This window comes from Somniosus microcephalus, chromosome 12 (genome assembly GCF_052327205.1).
Source record: "Somniosus microcephalus isolate GS21.2 chromosome 12, FLI_Smic_1.0, whole genome shotgun sequence".
NCBI classification, from domain to species: domain Eukaryota; kingdom Metazoa; phylum Chordata; class Chondrichthyes; order Squaliformes; family Somniosidae; genus Somniosus; species Somniosus microcephalus.
This window is the reverse complement of record NC_140998.1, coordinates 16,341,282-16,360,066: the sequence shown is the minus strand read 5'-3', so window position 1 is coordinate 16,360,066 and position 18,785 is coordinate 16,341,282. Positions and strand designations below refer to the sequence as shown.

The window sequence follows — 18,785 nt, the reverse complement described above, 5'->3', positions numbered from 1 at the left end:
AAGACAATTTGTAAGATGCTTAATTTTTCCCATATCAAAGTTATTTTTAATTGCTTGCTTCCCCCCACCCCCCCCCTAACCCTTTGAGGGCTCTAAACCCTCAATGTTTTAAAGTTGCCTTTTTAGTAGGCTAGAGACCCATCAGGGGATTTGACTCCTGATGTGCAGAGACCAGCAGCCGGCAAAACCTGGTAAAAATGTGTCTTCTCAGCGCAAATCCCGGTAAGTATACTTTTACCTCTGGCATTCTCTTTGTGAATGCCCCCAGGGTGGCCTCCAAGTAAAAGATATTGGCCAAAATACCAGGTTACAACATTATCTTTTTATTAAAGGCAAATTATGATGTAAAACTGTTAAACTGAGTAATTGAGCCACTCTCTCCTACCTGGGACCTGTTTGCACTGAAGCGTGATAAACCAAATGAATAAGTACACAAAGGAGACTCGTTACACACAATCAACAGATTCAACCAAATGATGCACAAGCAGCCTTGACTGCACTCACCAATTAATGATAGGCCTGACATTTGTGAAAAGTATCCTATCCAACAAGTATTCAACATTTAAAAAAAAAAGGTCTGAATACTCAAATACAAATTGGCCAGAAACAAAAATCAGAATTAATGCAAGACAGAATTAATTTAGATTCAAGTGCTTCAAGTTGGCTCCCCGGCTGGCAGCTCCTTAATTGAGCTCTTCTCCTTTACAACTCTACCCTTGGTCATCCATTGCCATCCTCTACCCTTTCTCCCCTCTTCCACTGCTCAACAGCCCCTGGCTCGAATAGTGGGTGCAATTTAGCCCAAAGTACAAGTTCAAGCAACAGGTTTAAAGCTACCTGTGCACAGCCCACTGCCCACCCTTCGACCCTGCTTCTTCTGTGCTTCCTCTGTGCCCTTTTCAATGGATGGAACTCTGCTTAAAGTGGACTTCCCAGACTTCTGGATTCCTCTGCCATCAGGACTAGGCTGCTGTACTGGACTACATTGCAAGAATCGGCTTCATACCTCCAACATACCTTCATTCATTTCTCCCACTCGGGTACTTTGCCCGCTTTCCAAATCCCTACACCAACCTTTCATTATTCCTCTACGTGCCTGCCTCCTTCCCAGGTTTGATTACCTCTTGGATAAGCCCACAGCTTCCCTCTGCCTCTCTCAGCATTCTCCCAAGGGCCTATCGAGGCACGTCACTGACTCAAGAGCAGCAACCCCAACTGCCCCATCCTCCTCTCTCGCCGACCTACCCGCCCAGCATACCCGCTGAGGGATAATCTCGCTAGCCCCTTGCCATCCCACTCACCCCTCCTACCACTGACTCTGGGACATTTTCCTATGTTAAAGGCACCATATTAATGCACATTATTGTTGGATTAAAATATGCAATATAACAATGTGACAAATATAACTGGTTCAGTTAGCATGACTGACTTTAAGCAACCATTTTAATTGGTTAGTACAGGAATCAAGTTCTTTGTGGCAGGCAGATTGTGTGGAGTGGGGGGGGGGGCGGTGGGGTGGAAGAGAAAGCTTTACTGTTAACTGAAGCAAACTGGTTCATGGGTGAAAGAGACATAGAATGTACTCTTCCGTTTTTACAATCTGACAACTATCAGTGATGTCCAAGCTGAGGCCCAGGATCTCAATGCACCCTTTTGCCAGCACGGACAGGAGGGGCCGAATGGCCTCCTTCTGTGCTGCGAGATTCTATAATTTAAGCCCCGACACTCCAGCCCTTTAAGCCCAGGCATCTCTTCTATCTGCATTTATAGTTCCAATTTACCGATTCGTACTGTTTGAATTTTGCGGGTTTTGCAGCTTGAAATGAGTTAGAATGTATCCATCAATGAGGAAATCAAAATACCAAGGTTTGTTAGTTGCCACAACTTGAGGTACGTGCAAAAAATGCTCCATGCTATGTACCTAAGCGGCCCATGATAATAAAAAGCTGGCTATATTCATATATGGAACAGTAATAGTTCCGTGGGTGTTATTTCACAGCTGGAGTAAGTCTTTGATCTAAAAAAATCCTCACTTTGCTAAATCAGGGGAATATCCTTCCAGTACGAACAACTTGTATTTATATAGCGCCTTTAACGGAGTAAAACATCCCAAGGCACTGCACAGGAGTATTTTAAGACAAATAATTTGACACCGATCCCAAGGATAAATTAGGGCAGGTGAAAGAGGTAGGTTTTAAGGAGTGTCTTAAAAGGAGGAAAGAGAGATAGTGAGGTAGAGAGGTTTAGGCAGGGAATTCCAGAGCTTAGAGCCCAGGCAACAGAAGGCACAGCCGCCAATGGTGGAGCGATTATAATCAGGGATCCTCAAGAGGGCAGAATTAGAGGAGCGCAGATATCTCGGGGGGGTTGTGGGGCTGAAGGAGATTAGAGATAGGAAGGGGCGAGGCCATGGAGGGATTTGAAAACAAGGATGAGAATTTTGAAATCGAGGTGCTGCTTAACCGGGAGCCAATGTAGGTCAGCGAGCACAGGGGTGATGGGTGAACGGGATTTGGTGCGAGTTCGGACACGGGCAGCCGAGTTTTGGATGACCTCAAGTTTACGTAGGGTGGAATGTGGGAGGCCGGCCAGGAGTGCGTTGGAATAGTCAAGTCTAGAGGTAACAAAGGCATGGATGAGGGTTTCAGCAGCAGATGAGCTGAGGCAAGGGCGGAGACGGGCAATGTTTCGGAGGTGGAAGTAGGTGGTCTTTGTTATGCTGCGGATATGTGGTCGGAGCTCATTTCAGGGTCAAATATGACACCAAGGTTGCGAACAGTGTGGTTCAGCCTCAGACAGATGTTAGGGAAGAGGGATGGAGTCAGTGGCTAGGGAACGGAGTTTGTGGCGGGGACCGAGAACAATGGCTTCGGTTTTCCCAATACTTAATTGGAGAAAATTTCTGCTCATCCAGAACTGGATGTCGGACAAGCAGTCTGACAATTTAGACACCGTGGAGGAGTCGAGAGAAGCAGTGAGGTAGAGCTGGGTGTCGTCCACGTACATGTGGAAACTGACGCGGTGTTTTCAGATGATGTCGCCAAGGGGCAACATGTAGATGAGGAATACGAGGGGGCGAAGGATAGATCCTTGGGGGACACTAGAGGCAACGATGCGGGAGCGGGAAGAGAAGCCATTGCAGGTGAGTCTCTGGTTACGATTAGATAGATAAGAATGGAACCAGGCGAGTGCAGTCCCACCCAGCTGGACAATGGTGGAGAGGCGTTGGAAAAGGATGGAGTGGTCAACCATGTCAAAGGCTGCAGACAAGTCAAGAAGAACGAGGAGGGATAGTTTACCTTTGTCACACTCACAAAGGATGTCATTTGTGACTTTGATGAGAGCCGTTTCGATACTGTGGCAAGGGCGGAAATCTGATTGGAGGGATTCAAACATGGAATTGCGGGAAAGATGGGCACAGATTTGGGAGGCAACAACACGTTCTAGGACTTGAGAGGAAAGGGAGGTTGGAGATGGGGCGATAGTTTGCAAGGACAAAGGGATCAAGGTTTGATTTTTTGAGGAGAAGGGAGCGGACAGCAGATTATAGAATTTTAAATGAAGCGAGGGGGAGACAGTACCTGAGGAGGGAGAACCGTTAACAATATCAGCTAACATGGGAGCCAGAAAAGGAAGTTGGGTGGTTAGCAGTGTGATGGGAATAGGGTCGAGGGAGCAGGAGGTGGGTCGCAGACAAGATGAGTGCAGAGAAGTCATGAGGGAGATCGGAGAGAAACTGGAGAAAGGTGAGTTCAGGGCTAGGGCAGGGGGGACCTTAGAGGAAGTTTGGCCCAGTGGGCTAGGGGAAGGAAGGGAAGTGGCAGAGGCAACTGAACAGATGGTCTCAATCTTAGAGACAAAGAAGTCCATGAGCTCCTCACACTTGTTATCAGAGCTGAGGGTGGAGGAGACAGGGGAGAGGGGTTTAAGAAGACAATTAGCAGTAGAGAATAGGAGCCGGGATATATCTTTGCATTCCAGAATGATTCTGGAATAGTGAGCAATTTTGGCAGACGAGAGCAGGGCCCGATAGTGCTTTGTGTGGTCTAGCAGGATCTGGCGGTGAATGGCTAAAGCAGTTATCCGCTATATCCGTTCGAGTCTGCGTCCCTTGGACTTAAGGGAGCGAAGATGAGAGCCGTATAATGGCCAGGGTGAGAGGGTAATTGTTTTAGTAGGGACTAGGGCATCAAAGATAGCGGTGAGGGTGTGGTTGAGCAGATCAGTAGCTGCAGAAATGTCATGGTGAATGGAGGGCCAGAGGCTGGACAGTTGGGCTTTCATAAGTGCAGTTGCAAGAGAGTTGGGAGAGTGTTTTTTCCAGGGGTGGACACAGAAAGAAGCAGGTTGTGGGGGTGGGTGGAAGGTGGCTGTGGTCAGAGATGGCCTTATCTGCGGTTGACATGATGGGAGTAGTGAGGCCACGAGAGATGCCAAGGTCGAGGGGGTGGCTGTGAATACGGGTTGTGGAGTTTACATGGAGGGAGAGATTAAGGGAGGATAGGAGGTTAGTGAACTCAGAGGAGAGAGAGCATGATGAATTGAGATGGAGGTTGAAATCACAGAGGATGAGAATTTGTTCGGTGCAGAGGCTGAGGGAGGAGAACAGTGAAGATATCTCAGTAATAAAAGTTTTATGGTACTTGGGTGGGCGGTAGAGAACAAGAGTTTTAAATGAGGTGAGAGGGCAGAATAAGGTGAGATGCTCAAAGGAGGAGAAACTGCCAGAGGTATAGGGGGACAGACCAAGGTGTGATTTGGTGATGAGCCACACCGCCACCACGGCAGTCTGAGCAAGGCAAGTGGTGAAAGGTATAGCCAGGCGGGGAGGCTTCATTTAACTAAGTTTCCGTCAGGGCCATGATATCGATGCAGTCATCCACGATAAGCTCATGGATGGCAAGGGCCTTGTTTGCAAATGAACGGACATTCTTGAGGGAAATGCGGAGCGAGTCAGTGATGGCTGCCCCATTGCCAACTTACTCAAAATACACGGCAGCAGATATCTTGAGATTACATTAATTTGCTTGCCCTTTCTAAAGGGAATTCAATTTCCACCAATACTGGCACATCCCTGTATGGCATTAGATTAAAAAACAAAAATTCTGATCCCAGGATAAACACCTGCTCAGGGTCAATGCAAAACATTCCTTAATGATCTGAAGGAACAGCAGATAGCAAGAGGATTCGAGTACAGGAGCAAGGATGTCTTGCTGCAGTTGTACAGGGCCTTGGTGAGACCACACCTTGAGTATTGTGTGCAGTTTTGGTCGCCTTATCTGAGGAAGGATGTTCTTGCCATGAAGGGAGTGCAGCGAAGATTTACCAGACTGATACCTGGGATGGCAGGAATGACGCACGAGGAGAGATTGGGTCGACTGGGCTTATATTCGCTTAGAGATTAGAAGAATGAGAGGGTATCTCATTGAAACTTATAAAATTCTAACAGGACTAGACAGACTAGATGCAGGAAGGATGTTCCTGATGGCGGCAGAGTCCAGAACCAGGGGTCACAGTCTAAAGATAAGGGGTAAGCCATTTACGACAGAGATGGGGAGGAATTTCTTCACCGTGAGTGGTGAACCTGTGGAATTCTCTACCACAAAAGGCAGTTGAGGCCAATTCATTAAATATATTCAAGAAGGAGTTAAATATATTTCTTAAGGTTAAAGGGATCGAGAGATATGAGGAGAAGGCAGGGACAGGGTACTGAGTTTGGATGATCAGCCATGATCTCATTAAATGGCGGCGCAGGCTCGAGGGGCCGAATGGCCTACTCCTGCTCCTATCTATGTTTCTATACATAGAAGATTCATACTCACCAGGGGGGGGGGGGGGGGGAAATTAGTCTAGTCAGAAGTGTCTTTGTTCCCAAGCGTGATAGGGTTGGTACAAAGAACATTCCTGTCAGTTCCTTGTGTTGCAGTCGATAAACATTACCAGCTCCAGTGAGACAACATTAATCCCCACTGCGATGCCATCACCGATCACAATGAGGACTAGAACTTCACAGGCAGTTATATACTTCGGTTTAAGTGCCATATATAGCAACATAAATGCAGCAGTAAGTTTAAAAGTGGACATCAGCCACAAGAGTACAAAGCTGCTTATAGGCAGCAGTGTCATTAGGCTTATTCGGTGTATTAGTAGCAGTACACGACAGGAAAAATCTTGTTTACTCCAACATAGAACACTGCGCAATACGTTTAATTCATCACCTTAAATTGCTTCCACCACTTCCATCAGCAGTGATAGACCTGTAAATATCAGTATGTCACCCATGGTTTCTTTAAGTTACAAATGCTCTCTCTAATTATACTGCTGGGTGTACAATTAAAGAGGATATAGATTGAAAATTACACAACCACCTTTACGCTTTGCTGAAACCTTTGTGACAACACTGAGGCTATTGGGCTTAATGTTCAAAAGGACAAATTTAGACCATCAATAGGAATAGGAGTAAACCATTCAGGCTCTCAAGTCATTCAATCAGATCATAGCGGATCTGTACCTTTGCTCCATAATAAAAATCTGTCGCTCTCTGATTAGAAATTTCAATTGACCCAGACTTCCTTTTGGAGGAGAGACTTCTAGATTTCCATTACCCTTTGTGAAAAATTGCTTCCTGATTTCCCTCCTAAATGGCCATTGTACCCCCTTGTTCTGGATTCCCCCACCAGAAGAAATTGTTTCTCTGTATCTAACCTATTGAATCCAGTTATCATTTTAAACACCTCAATTAGATCACCCCCTCAACCTTCTAAACACTTATTATATTCTGGCCTGGGAAAGATTATATTTTACATCTACACAATACCAACCTAAAGTTAGAGATTACAATAAAAACAGGCATGCAGCACACTACTGCTGGAACTGTGGGAAGGTCATCTGCAGAACTCAACCAGTAAGATTTGAACATAACAGAAGGCTAATAACCTGGTGTTAACATCGAGTTACCTTTCAGCCTCAGGACAAAGTTTTACAAGTGCTTTCTCGTCTTCAAAGCATTGTACTACCTGTCACCATCCCGAAACTCTGGAATTCCCACCCTAAACCTCTCCACCTCTCTATCCTCCTTTAAGACGCTCCTTAAAACCTAGCTCTTTGACCAAGCTTTTGGTCACCTGGCCTGATATCTCCTTACATGGCTCAGTGTCAAATTTTGTTTGATAACGCTCCTTGGGACATTTTACTCCATTAAAAGGAGTTATATAAATGCAAGTTGGCTTGCTCACCATATTAGGGAAACAACCATAACAGCACAAATTGAAAACAACTTGTTAGAAGGAGTGGGCGCAAAGGATTGGATAGCTTCTTATTTAATACTTTCTATATTCTTTTGTATAGTTGCTACCTATATTACATATTAAATCAGCAGTATTGTCATAAATACAACCATCCTCTGAATCTACATGGATTACCCAAGCTACTGGTTTTATTTCTACAATGACTTAATGCTCTGTGATCGATAGGCCCTTCATTGGTATGTGTAAAAATTCAAATTGATATAGTAGACACCAATACCAAAAATTATACCCATGATAATTATTGTGCCTTTTTTTCTTTACATACTGCCTTCAAACAAACCACTGCATACACATTGATGGGCTAACGTTACACTTTTAAAGGGATTTTTTTTTTTTTTTTTTTTTTTTAAATAAACGCCCCATATAGAGATCCCATCTCGGTACACCCATCAAGAAGTTCTTAATTCGGCCTTGCTTCACTAAATTAACATGACAGCCTTCGGAGCTTCTGCACCTGTCCTGAAGCAATTCAAGTAGTTGCTGCCGAGCAGAAAATTGAAGTATTCAGATAACATTTACTTATCAATAAAAGTCACAATCTCTACTTTTAAATACGCATCAAGTTCTTAGTAATTATTTAGGCATTTTATAAAATAGCAACTCCTATTAAAAGGACATTACATCAGACGTTACCTATTCCAGGCTCATCTCTATATAAAATTTAAAACTGAAACCAGCAGGGGCTGTATTTAATAACTGTGTAAATGTCTACCATCACCCCAAACTTAAAAACAGCTGTGGCAAGTAATTACTTGTTTACTCTATAAGCACAACAGGATAAGCATCCAGAAAACAACACTCTATCGAAGTGCAGTCAATGGGAGACAGCAGTTGTTCATTTAAATTCTTCAAGGACACAAGCCTAGATTTTCCCAAAAACGGTACCGAAATAATGTGAGCAGATAATCTCGGCGGCAGTTTCTTCAGGAAATAACACAACTGTGAAGCGCCTTGGGATATTCTACTACATTAAAAAGGCACTATATAAATACAAGTTGTTGTTGTTGTGCTTAACAACTTAACGCAGGTTATTGATCTGAGCAAGCAGTGGCCAAATGCCTCTCTGAATCCACTTTTGTTGTACGAGATTGTCAGAAGCATAAAATAAGGCAATAAAAAGGTCTTCCCCGACAATCCATCAGATAGCACAACTTAAATTCAAAGCAAAGCTTCCATTCATGTATAACTTAGGTAGGAACAGAGCAGAGCTCCCTCCACTTGCTCAACCCTCGCTGTTATTTTGACAGCAAATTATGGGCCAATGTGTCTTAGCCTCAAACTCAGAATAACCCCTAGTGCAAAGTGATACATCCTTTTTCCGCAATAGCCATCCTGTGGCCTCCAAAGTGTTAGCACACTTACCTCCAAGTTAGAAGGTTGCGAGTTCAAGCCTCGCACCAGAGACTGAAGCACAAAATCTAGGCCGACACTTCCACGCAGTACTGAGCGAGTACTGCACGATTAGACGTGCCGTCTTTTGCATGTTAAACGGAGGCCCCGTCTGTCTCTCATCTGGAAGTAAAAGATCCTACAGCACGATTTTGAAGAACAGCAGGGGAGTTTCTCCCAGTGTCCTGGCCAATATTTATCCCTCAACCAATATCATAAAGCAGGTTATCTGGTCATTGTGGGACCTTGCTGTACACAAATTGGTTGCCACGTTTCTTACTCATTGGAGTTCAGAAGAATGAGGGGCGATCTTTTCGAAACATATAAGATTGTGAGGGGGCTTGATCGGGTGGATGCGGGGAGGATGTTTCCACTGATGGGTGAGACTAGAACTAGGGGACATACATAGATACATAGATACATAGAAGATAGGAGCAGGAGTAGGCCATTCGGCCCTTCGTGCCTGCTCCGCCATTCGATGAGATCATGGCTGATCCTTTAATTCAGTATCCCGTCCCCGCCTTCTCTCCGTAACCCTTAACCCCTTTTGCCCGTAGAAATATATCTAATTCCCTCTTAAATATATTTAATGAGCTGGCGTACACTGCCCTCTGTGGCAATGAGTTCCACAGGTTCACCACTCTCTGAGTGAAGAAATTCCCCCTCATCTCTGTCCTAAATGGTTTAGCCCTTATCCTTAAATTATGTCCTCTAGTTCTGTTCTCACCCGCCAAGGGAAACATTCCTTCTGCATCCAGTCTGTCTAGACCTGTCAGAATTTTATACACTTCTATGAGGTCCCCTCTCAATCTTCTAAACTCCAGTGTGTACATCCCTAAACTACATAGTCTCTCCTCATAGGTCATTCCCGCCATTCCTGGTATCAGCCTGGTGAATCGCCGCTGCACCCCCTCCATGGCAAGAACATCCTTCCTCAGATGAGGCGACCAAAACTGTACACAGTACTCGAGGTGTGGTCTCACCAGTGCCCTGTACAGCTGTAGCAAGGTATCCCTGTTCCTGTATTCTAACCCTTTTGCTATGAAGGCCAGCATACCGTTTGCCTTCTTGACCGCCTGTTGCACCTGCATGCTCGCCTTCAGTGACTGGTGTACAAGAACACCCAGGTCTCTCTGTACTTCCCCCTCTCCCAATCTATTGCCATTTAAATAATAATTTGCCCTCCCGTTCCTGCATAATCTTAGAGTAAGGGGCTGCCCTTTCAAAACTGAGATGAGGAGAAACTTCTTCACTCAGAGGGTAGTAAATCTATGGAATTTGCTACCTCAGAGAGCTGTGGAAGCTGCGACATTAATTAAATTTAAAACGGAGATCGACAGTTTCCTAGCAGATAAGGGAATAAGGGGTTACGGGGAGAGGGCAGGGAAGTGGACGTGAGTCTAGATTCGGATCAGCCATGATCCTATTGAATGGCGGAGCAGGCCCGAGGGGCCGTATGGCCTACTCCTACTCCTGCTCCTACTTCTTACATTACAACAGTTGAAAAGTACGTCATTGGCTGTAGTGCTTTGGGGCGTCCAGAGGTCGTGAAAGGTGCTATATAAGTGCAAGTCTTTTTCTTTTAACCGCTCTTACTATTCTCAACACAATACAAAGGAACACTATAGCAAAGTTCTGCGATACACTACAATGAAATATGACAGAAGAAATTGGAGGTATAAATACGCGCACACACACACTTCTTGATAAAAGGTGCTTATTCTTCCAATGCTTGTCATTAAATAAAGCATACACTGCAGAAAAATATTCTTTGCCCAAATAAATAAAATTTTAGCTCTGCACAATTTCGTAGAAGTGTTAGATAATCGTGCCCCGTCTTTTCTATGCCATGGCATCACTGGAGGTGTTAACTGCTCCCATTACTGTCTGTTCAGTCTAACTCTCGTCTCCTCCCACTTACTTTGCAGCCTCGCAAATGCATTAGAATTTTTTTTTTTTTTTAAACTCAAACCAGCTTCAATTGCAGCAAAAAGGAAAACGAATATACAAGGATTTTACTGATGATGAGAAAACACTCCCACCAGATTGTTCAAATGCAATAGTTGTACGTTAAGTGAATTTGATTCTACAAAAATACTTCGCGAGCCAAGTTTTTTTTTAAAAATGAGATATCGCTTCATAATAAAAAAAAAGGAAAAAAATAAAATCCAGCCTCGTTCTGCTGTTCTGAGACATTCAACAAATATAAATCTGTTTGGACACATTCCCTAAACAGACCTCCTACGACTAAAAACAAATGTATTTTTTCCTGACAAGTTGTCAAAAATAATGCCTTTGCAGACGGTGCAAACATGGTTAACTCCGTACAACAACAAATAAATGTTCCGACTGGGGAGGAAATACCTTTGGGGTCCATCGTTACTAATCCCAGCAGCAAGAACAATTGCGGATTACTTCCCTTCTCCACCCCCGGAAAGATTACAACAGCAACAACAACAAAAAAGCATTCGCAAAATTCTAGTTCCTACGACTTTTAATGCCACTGAACATCAGGAGAGACACATACCACGCAAAATTTCAGTGCAAGGACGGGTGCAACACATCCCCATTGCAAACTCATTCTTTTTTTTACAAAAAAATAAAAATAAAATGCAGATATACTATCAAGTACAGTAATGGCATTTAATAATGTCATAATCTCAGCCTTAAAGCGGCGAACGAAAAAAACACACACACACACCAAATTGCACACAACACAAAAAGATTGGGGTTTTTTTTGCCATTATCATTTGTCTGCAAACATCCAGCTGGAATGTCTTTAAAAATGATGCTTTTTTTTTGGCAGCTATAAACTTTCCACTCTGCAAAAGGATTTTCCAAAAATGCAGTAAATTTTCCAAAAGGTGCATTGGTAATCGTGCACGTTATTTTATCGGCGTAAACGTTAAAACCGGGATTTGTCTGTGGAAAAGACGCTGGTCAGGGTTAAAAATCCCGTTAGCGCTCCGGGCCGGGCTAGCGCGCTCTTACCGTTCTTCAGCTCGTGTTCAACTGTAAACATGTCACCTTCACCGGACCCTTCTTCCATATTTAGAATTATCACACCGCGACGGCAACCTCGGTGCTTTAGTGATTAAAATACCAAGGCGGGTGGGGGGTTAAAATATTTTTTTTTACACAAACACAAATTTAAAATCTCCTCACAAGGGAGACACACCACATAAAACTCCCCCCTCCCATTGACGGCTGCCGCTACTTACTACGCTGCCCGTCAACCGAACTTTGACAGCGCCAGCCGGACTGGCCCGGCCCCGCCCCGCCCCGCCCCGCCCACACGCGCGCGCCATTGGTCGGAGGCCCCGCCGCTCGGTGGTTGGGGGGGGGCGTCCTTCGCTGCATCGGCTCTCATTGGAGGAGAGGGATGTCAATCGGCCGCCGCGCGCGCCGTTGGTCGGAGGCCGCACCCCCCCCACCCTGCCGCTGGGTGGGCGGGTTATTCGCTATTGCCAGCTGTCATTGGAGGAGAGGGATGTCAATCGGCCGCCGCGCGCGCCGTTGGTCGGAGGCTCCACCCCGCCGCCGCTCGGTGGGCGTGTTCTTCGCTGCAGCCGCCTGTTATTGGAGAAGAGGGATGTCAATCGACCGCTGGAGGGCCGGAGGGCCGGAGGGGGCGTCAGTTCCGGTTGTCAGGTGAGATTGGCGAGCTGCTCCGGTGCTTCCCCTTCACCCCGCCCGCCCTGATGGTTGGAGGAAGGCTCAAACGCGACCAATCGATTGTGGAGTAGGTTTCCCCAGCCGAGGGCGCGGACAGCAAGGCCTTAAAGGGGCACTGTCTTAAAGGGGAACGATGTTTGGCAAATCTTTCAAACCCCCCTTTCCCAAACCTCAACCTTGTGTCAGCCAGTGGCTCAGCAGTGGGTAACAATACTCGCCTTCTCAGTCAGAAGGTTGTGGGTTCAAAGTCCCACTCCAGGGATTTGAGCGCCTAAATCCAGGCCGGCAGTACTGAGGGAGTGCGGCACTGCCGGAGGTGCCACCTCTTTCGGCTGAGATGTTAAACTGAGGCCCCGTCTGCCCTCTCAGGTGGACGTAAAAGATCCCACGGCACTATTTCGAAGAAGAGCAGGGGTGTTGTCTGCAGTGTCCTGGGCCAATATTTATCCCTCAATCAACATCACAAAAAGATAGATTATCTAGTCATTATCACATTGCTGTTTGCGGGAGTTGCTGTGCACAAATTGGCTGCCGCGTTTCCCCACATTACAACAGTGACTACACTTCAAAAATACTTCATTGACTGTAAAGCGCTTTCAGATTTCCGGTGGTCGTGAAAGGCGCTATAGAAATGTAAGGGGGCAAAATTCAGTATCGCCCGTTTTGGGACGCTAATATCGGCCGGGCGCAAAGTTTAGCGCAAAAATTTGAATGGGCCGCGCATTTGGGGAGGAAGGCCATGCAGGAGGCAGAGTAGCTTACAGGGGTCATTGGTAGATACCCGTCCGATCAAAAAGTATTTTGTCATAAAGATAATGTACTTCTGAAGACCGCTCCCTTCCACCCAACCAACACTCGCACTCACACAAACACACACATGCATACACTCAGACGCACATAGACACACATACACACACACATGCACAAACACATACATACACACATGCATACGCACACACAAACACACACTCGCATACACACGCACATAGCCACACGCATACACAAATACATAGCCACGTGCACACACACACACATGCACACACACATGCACATAGACACATAGAAACATAGAAGATAGCAGCAGGAGTAGGCCATTCAGCCCCTCGAGCCTGCTCCGCCAATTAATGAGATCACGGCTGATCATCCAAATTCAGTACCCTGCCCCTGCTTTCTCCCCATATCCCTTGATCCCTTTAGCCTTAAGAAATATATCTAACTCCTTCTTGAATATATTTAATGAATTGGCCTCAACTGCCTACTGTGGTAGAGAATTCCACAGGTTCACCACTCTCTGGGTGAAGAAATTCCTCCCCATCTCAGTCCTAAATGGCTTACCCCTTTATCCTTAGACTGTGACCCGTGGTTCTGGACTCCCCCGCCATCGGGAACATCCTTCCTGCATCTAGTCTCTCCAGTCCTGTTAGAATTTTATAAGTTTCAATGAGATCCCCTCTCATTCTTCTAAACTCTAGCGAATACAAGCCCAATCAACCCAATCTCTCTTCATACGTCATTCCTGCCATCCCAGGCATCAGTCTGGTGAATCTTCGCTGCACTCCCTCCATGGCAAGAACATCCTTCCTCAGATAAGATGACCAAAACTGCACACAATACTCAAGGTGTGGTCTCACCAAGGCCCTGTACAACTGCAGCAAGACATCCTTGCTCCTGTACGCGAACCCTCTTGCTACGAAGGCCAACATACCATTTGCCTTCTTAACCGCCTGCGGCACCTGCATGCTTACCTTCAGCGACTGGTGCACAAGGACACCCAGGTCTCGTTGCACTTCCCCTTCTCCCAATCTATTGCCGTTCAGATAATAATCTGCCTTCCTATTTTTGCCACCAAAGTGGATAACTTCGCATTTATCCACATTACACTGCATCTGCCATGCATCTGTCCAATCACCCAACCTGTCCAAATCACACTGGAGTTTCTCTGCATCCTCCTCACAGCACACACCCAGCTTCGTGTCGTCTGCAAACTTGGAGATAATACATCTAGTTCCCTCGTCTAGATCATTAATATATATTGTGAATAACTGGGGTCCTAGCACTGATCCCTGCGGTACCCCACTAGTCACTGCTTGCCACTCGGAAAAAGACCCATTTATTCCAACTCTTTGCTTCCTGTCTGCCAACCAGTTCGCTATCCAAGTCAGTACCTTACCCCCAATCCCATGTGCTTTAACTTTGCACGTTAATCTCTTATGCGGGACCTTATCGAAAGCCTTCTGAAAGTCATCCACGCCACATCCACGGGTTCTCCCTTATCTATTCTACCAGTTACATCCTCAAAAAATTCCAGTAGATTAGTCAAGCACGATTTACCTTTTGTAAATCACGTTGACTTTGTCCGACCCTGTCACTGTTTTCCAAGTGCTCTGCTATTACATCTTTTATAATGGACTCTTGTGGCGGAGCCACTAAGGGACTCCGATCAATTGTATATAATTCCCTTTAATAATATGTTAGCTACAGCCTGAGTCTGTATCTTTGTTTTCACTGTTTACATGTACAGAGCGCGATCACTTTAATAGCGCGGGTAAACGCGATGACGTCACGCCGTTCATCACGTGATCCCCCACCGGCGGGAAAAACGTGATGACGTCATGACATCAGCCACGGGACCGCCCAAGCAGTCCTCGTGGAGCCTCCGAACTGACTAGACCTATATTCGATGTTCTCCTGTAGTTATCCGTTAAACTCTGTTAGTTTTCATTAAACCTCGCTTATTTGATCGCCTGAGTGGACCTCAGTCTTTTGGATAGGAACTAGACATTCCTACATTGGTGACCCCGACTTTTGCGAACGATTTTCGCAGAAGTTACTGAACATGGAATCGAACGCCGTTGCTTTGAAGCTACCACTGTTCTGGGCGCAACAGCCAGCCGCGTGGTTCATCCAGGCTGAAGCCCAGTTCGCAATCAGGAACATCGTTGTGGATTAGACCCGTTACTATCACGTGGTCTCCGCCCTCGACAGCACCACAGCCTCGCGGATCGTCAGCCTGCTTGGTAATCCACCAGAAGATCGCAAGTATGAAACGATAAAGGCGCGGTTGTTGCAGGTCTTCGGGCTCACGAAGTCGGAGCGCGCCTGCCGGCTGCTCAATATGCCCTGCCTCGGGGACTCCAAGCCGTCCGAGCTCATGAGCCAAATGCTCACGCTCCTGGGCTCCGAACCGGAATGCTTCCTCTTCAGGGAGCTATTCCTCAGCCAGCTACCGGAGCAAGTTCAGGCTGCCCTAGCCAGGTCGGAAGTCACAGACTGCGCAGAACTGGCTGCCGATGCGGACAAGATTTTCGCGGTGACACAGCAGTGCTGCGCTGCCACGAGGCGCCCATCCCCCACAGACGCCGCTCCAGCCTCTCAACCTGCGGGGTTGTGCTTCTACCGCGCCCGTTTTGGCGCGAAAGCAAGATGCTGCCGCCCTCCCTGCGGCTTTTAGCTCAAAAAAAAAACAGCAGCCACCCTGTCGAAAGAGGACCGGTTATAACGAGCGCCCCGCGGCTGCGATAGCAATCGGTAATTCGGGAAAACTCCTCTTCATCAACGACTCCCTATCTGGTCGACGTTTCCTCTGCGACACCGGGGCGCAGTGTAGCATCCTACCCGTGTCAAATCTTGACCTACAAGCCGGGGGGCACGGCCCCTCCCTCCAGGCGGCTGATGGCGGGGCCATTTGGACCTTCGGAAGCCGGCGGGTCCAGGTGTGCTTCGGCGGCCAGCGGTTTTACTGGGATTTCATCACGGCCAAAGTCTCTCAAGCCATCCTCGGGGCAGATTTTTTGTGCGCCAACGGCCTCCTGGTGGATGTACGGCACCGCCGGTTGATCAATGCGGCCACTTTTCATTCCATCCAGTGCCACCATGGTAACACCGTGGCGCGCACTGTCTCCTGCGTGTTCCCACCTCCGGATGACTTCACTCGCCTCCTCGGAGATTTCCCAGACCTGACCAGACCAACTTTCTCTTCCACGGCCACGAAACATGGTGTCAAACATTACATCACCACTACTGGCTCCCCGGTCTACGCACGGGCCCGGCGCCTCGAACCTGGCAAGCTCGCGGCTGCGAAAGCGGAGTTCGACACGATGGAGCGGCTAGGGATCATTCGCCGGACGAATAGTCCCTGGTCTTCGCTTCTCCACATTGTTCTGAAACCTGGCGGCGGATGGCGGCCTTGCGGCGACTACTGACGCCTGAACGACACCACTACTCCTGATCGGTACCCGATCCCTCATATTCAGGATTTCTCTGCCCATTTGGTGGGAAATACCATTTTTCAAAAGTTGACCTTGTCCGTGGCTACCACCAGGTCCCCGTACACCCGCAAGACGTCCCTAAAACTGCAGTCATCACCCCATTCGGACTGTTTGAATTTCTGCGGATGCCGTTTGGATTGAAGAACGCTGCACAGGCTTTCCAGCGCTTGATGGACTCCGTGCTTCGGGACCTCAATTTTCTATTTTTCTACCTCGACAACATCCTCATCGCCAGCCCTAATAAAGAGGAGCACATCTGCCATTTGCACACCCCCTTTAGACGCCTCAGTCAACACGGCTTGATCATCAACCCGGCCAAGTGCCAGTTCGGCCTGCAGCAGATTGATTTCTTAGGCCACCGCATCACATCGGACGGCGCAATTCCCCTGCAGACGAAGGTGGAGGCAGTTACTTCGTTCCCGCGCCCGCACACTGTCAAGGCCCTGCAGGAGTTCCTCGGGATGGTAAATTTTTATCACCGGTTCGTACCTAATGCAGCTCTGCTCATGCAGCCCCTGTACAAGGCCCTCAAGGGCAAGTCCGGCAAGGATCCGATTAGCTGGACGGTCGAGATGGACCAGGCGTTTGTCGACACAAAAGGCGCTTTAGCCAACGCAACCATGCTGGCACACCCGCTGCCAGGTGCCACCATCGCCCTTACCACCGACGCATCAGACTACGCCATCGGCGCAGTGCAGGAACAGTGGGTGCATGGGACGTGGCAACCGCTGGGGTTTTTCAGCCGTCAACTATGGCGAAACGAACGGAAGTACAGCACGTTCGACCGGGAGTTGCTGGCCCTTTTTCTGCCCATCCGCCATTTCCGGTTCTTGCTAGAGGGACGTCCATTCACGGCTTTTGTGGACCATAAGCCACTAACGTTCGCTATGGCCAAGACCGCCGAACCGTGGTCAGCTCGGCAACAATGTCAGTTGACGTTTATCTCAGAATTCACCACTGACATTCAGCATGTGTCCGGTAAAGACAACCTGGTGGCGGATTGCCTCTCCCGCGCGACCGTTCATGCAGTCCAGTTCGGCATTGATTATGCCCTCATGGCTGCGGATCAAGCCTCGGATCCGGAAGTCCAATCTTACAGAACCAACCCCTCTAGCCTCCAAGCGGCCGACGTCAAATTCCATGCCGCGGGCACTATGCTACTCTGCGACGTCTCCGTAGGAGATCCTTGCCCTATCGTCCCGGTCGCCTGGCGCCGAAAAGTTTTTGACGCCATACACGGGTTGTCGCACACTGGCATAAAGGCCTCGCAATGGCTGATGCCGTCCAAATTCATATGGCGGGGCATGCACATGGATGTTCACGACTGGGCCAACACCTGCATGGTCTGCCAAAAGGCCAAGGTGCAGCATCACGTCAAGGCTCCATTGGCCACTTTCGCTGTTCCGGAACGTAGGTTTGATCATGTGCATGTGGACCTGGTGGGGCCACTTCCGCCTTCGCATGGGTTTACTCATCTTCTTACAATGGTGGACCACACCACTCGATGGCCGGAGGCGGTTCCTTTGTCATCAACCACTTCCGCAGACGTCGCCAGGGCATTCATCTCCGCTTGGGTCGCCCGTTTCGGGGTACCGGCGGACATCTCGTCTGATCGTGGGCTGCAGTTTTCTTCGGAGCTCTGGAACGCTGTGGCTCAGAGGCTCGGCATCAAGCTACATCGCACCACTGCCTACCATCCACAGGCGAACGGCCTGTGCGAACAATTCCACAGGTCGCTCAAAGCCGCACTGCGAGCCAGCCTTCAAGGCGCGGGCTGGGCGGACAGGCTTCCATGGGTCCTTTTGGGTCTCCGTACGGCACCTAAAGAAGATCTTCAATCATCCTCGGCGGAGCTCGTGTATGGCCAGCTGCTACGCGTACCAGGGGATTTCCTTCCGTCTCCAGCAGAGCCATGGTCCGCGTCCCAGCAGCTCATCAGCCACCAGGAGGCAGCCAGAAGTTTCGCTCCAGTGCCTATGTCGCATCACGGCTTGCAGAGCTCCCACGTCCCAGCTGAGCTGAAGAACGCTGACTATGTGTTTATCCGCCACGACGCTCATCGGGACCCGCTCAAACCCCCTTACACTGGTCCTTTCCGTGTGATAGAGCCGGGAGACAAATCTTTTTCGGTCGATGTCGGGGGTAA

The 18,785-nt window shown here is 47.9% G+C and overlaps 1 protein-coding gene across 3 annotated transcripts in view; it reads right to left on the bottom strand.

Moving 5' to 3' along the window:
• The window catches only part of LOC147109048 (ribosomal protein S6 kinase alpha-5), a 259,573-nt gene extending 247,605 nt beyond the window's left edge, over positions 1–11,968 (bottom strand). Inside the window, exon 1 of one of the 3 annotated variants that reach the window (XM_086002616.1) lies at positions 11,688–11,968. In XM_086002616.1, the coding sequence (XP_085858742.1) occupies positions 11,688–11,745 (58 nt within the window). In that variant the 5' untranslated portion in view covers positions 11,746–11,968. The remainder of the gene's footprint in view (positions 1–11,687) is intronic. The other 2 variants (XM_086002617.1, XM_086002619.1) reach the window with 2 other exon arrangements.
• Positions 11,969–18,785: the final 6,817 nt, after the last annotated feature.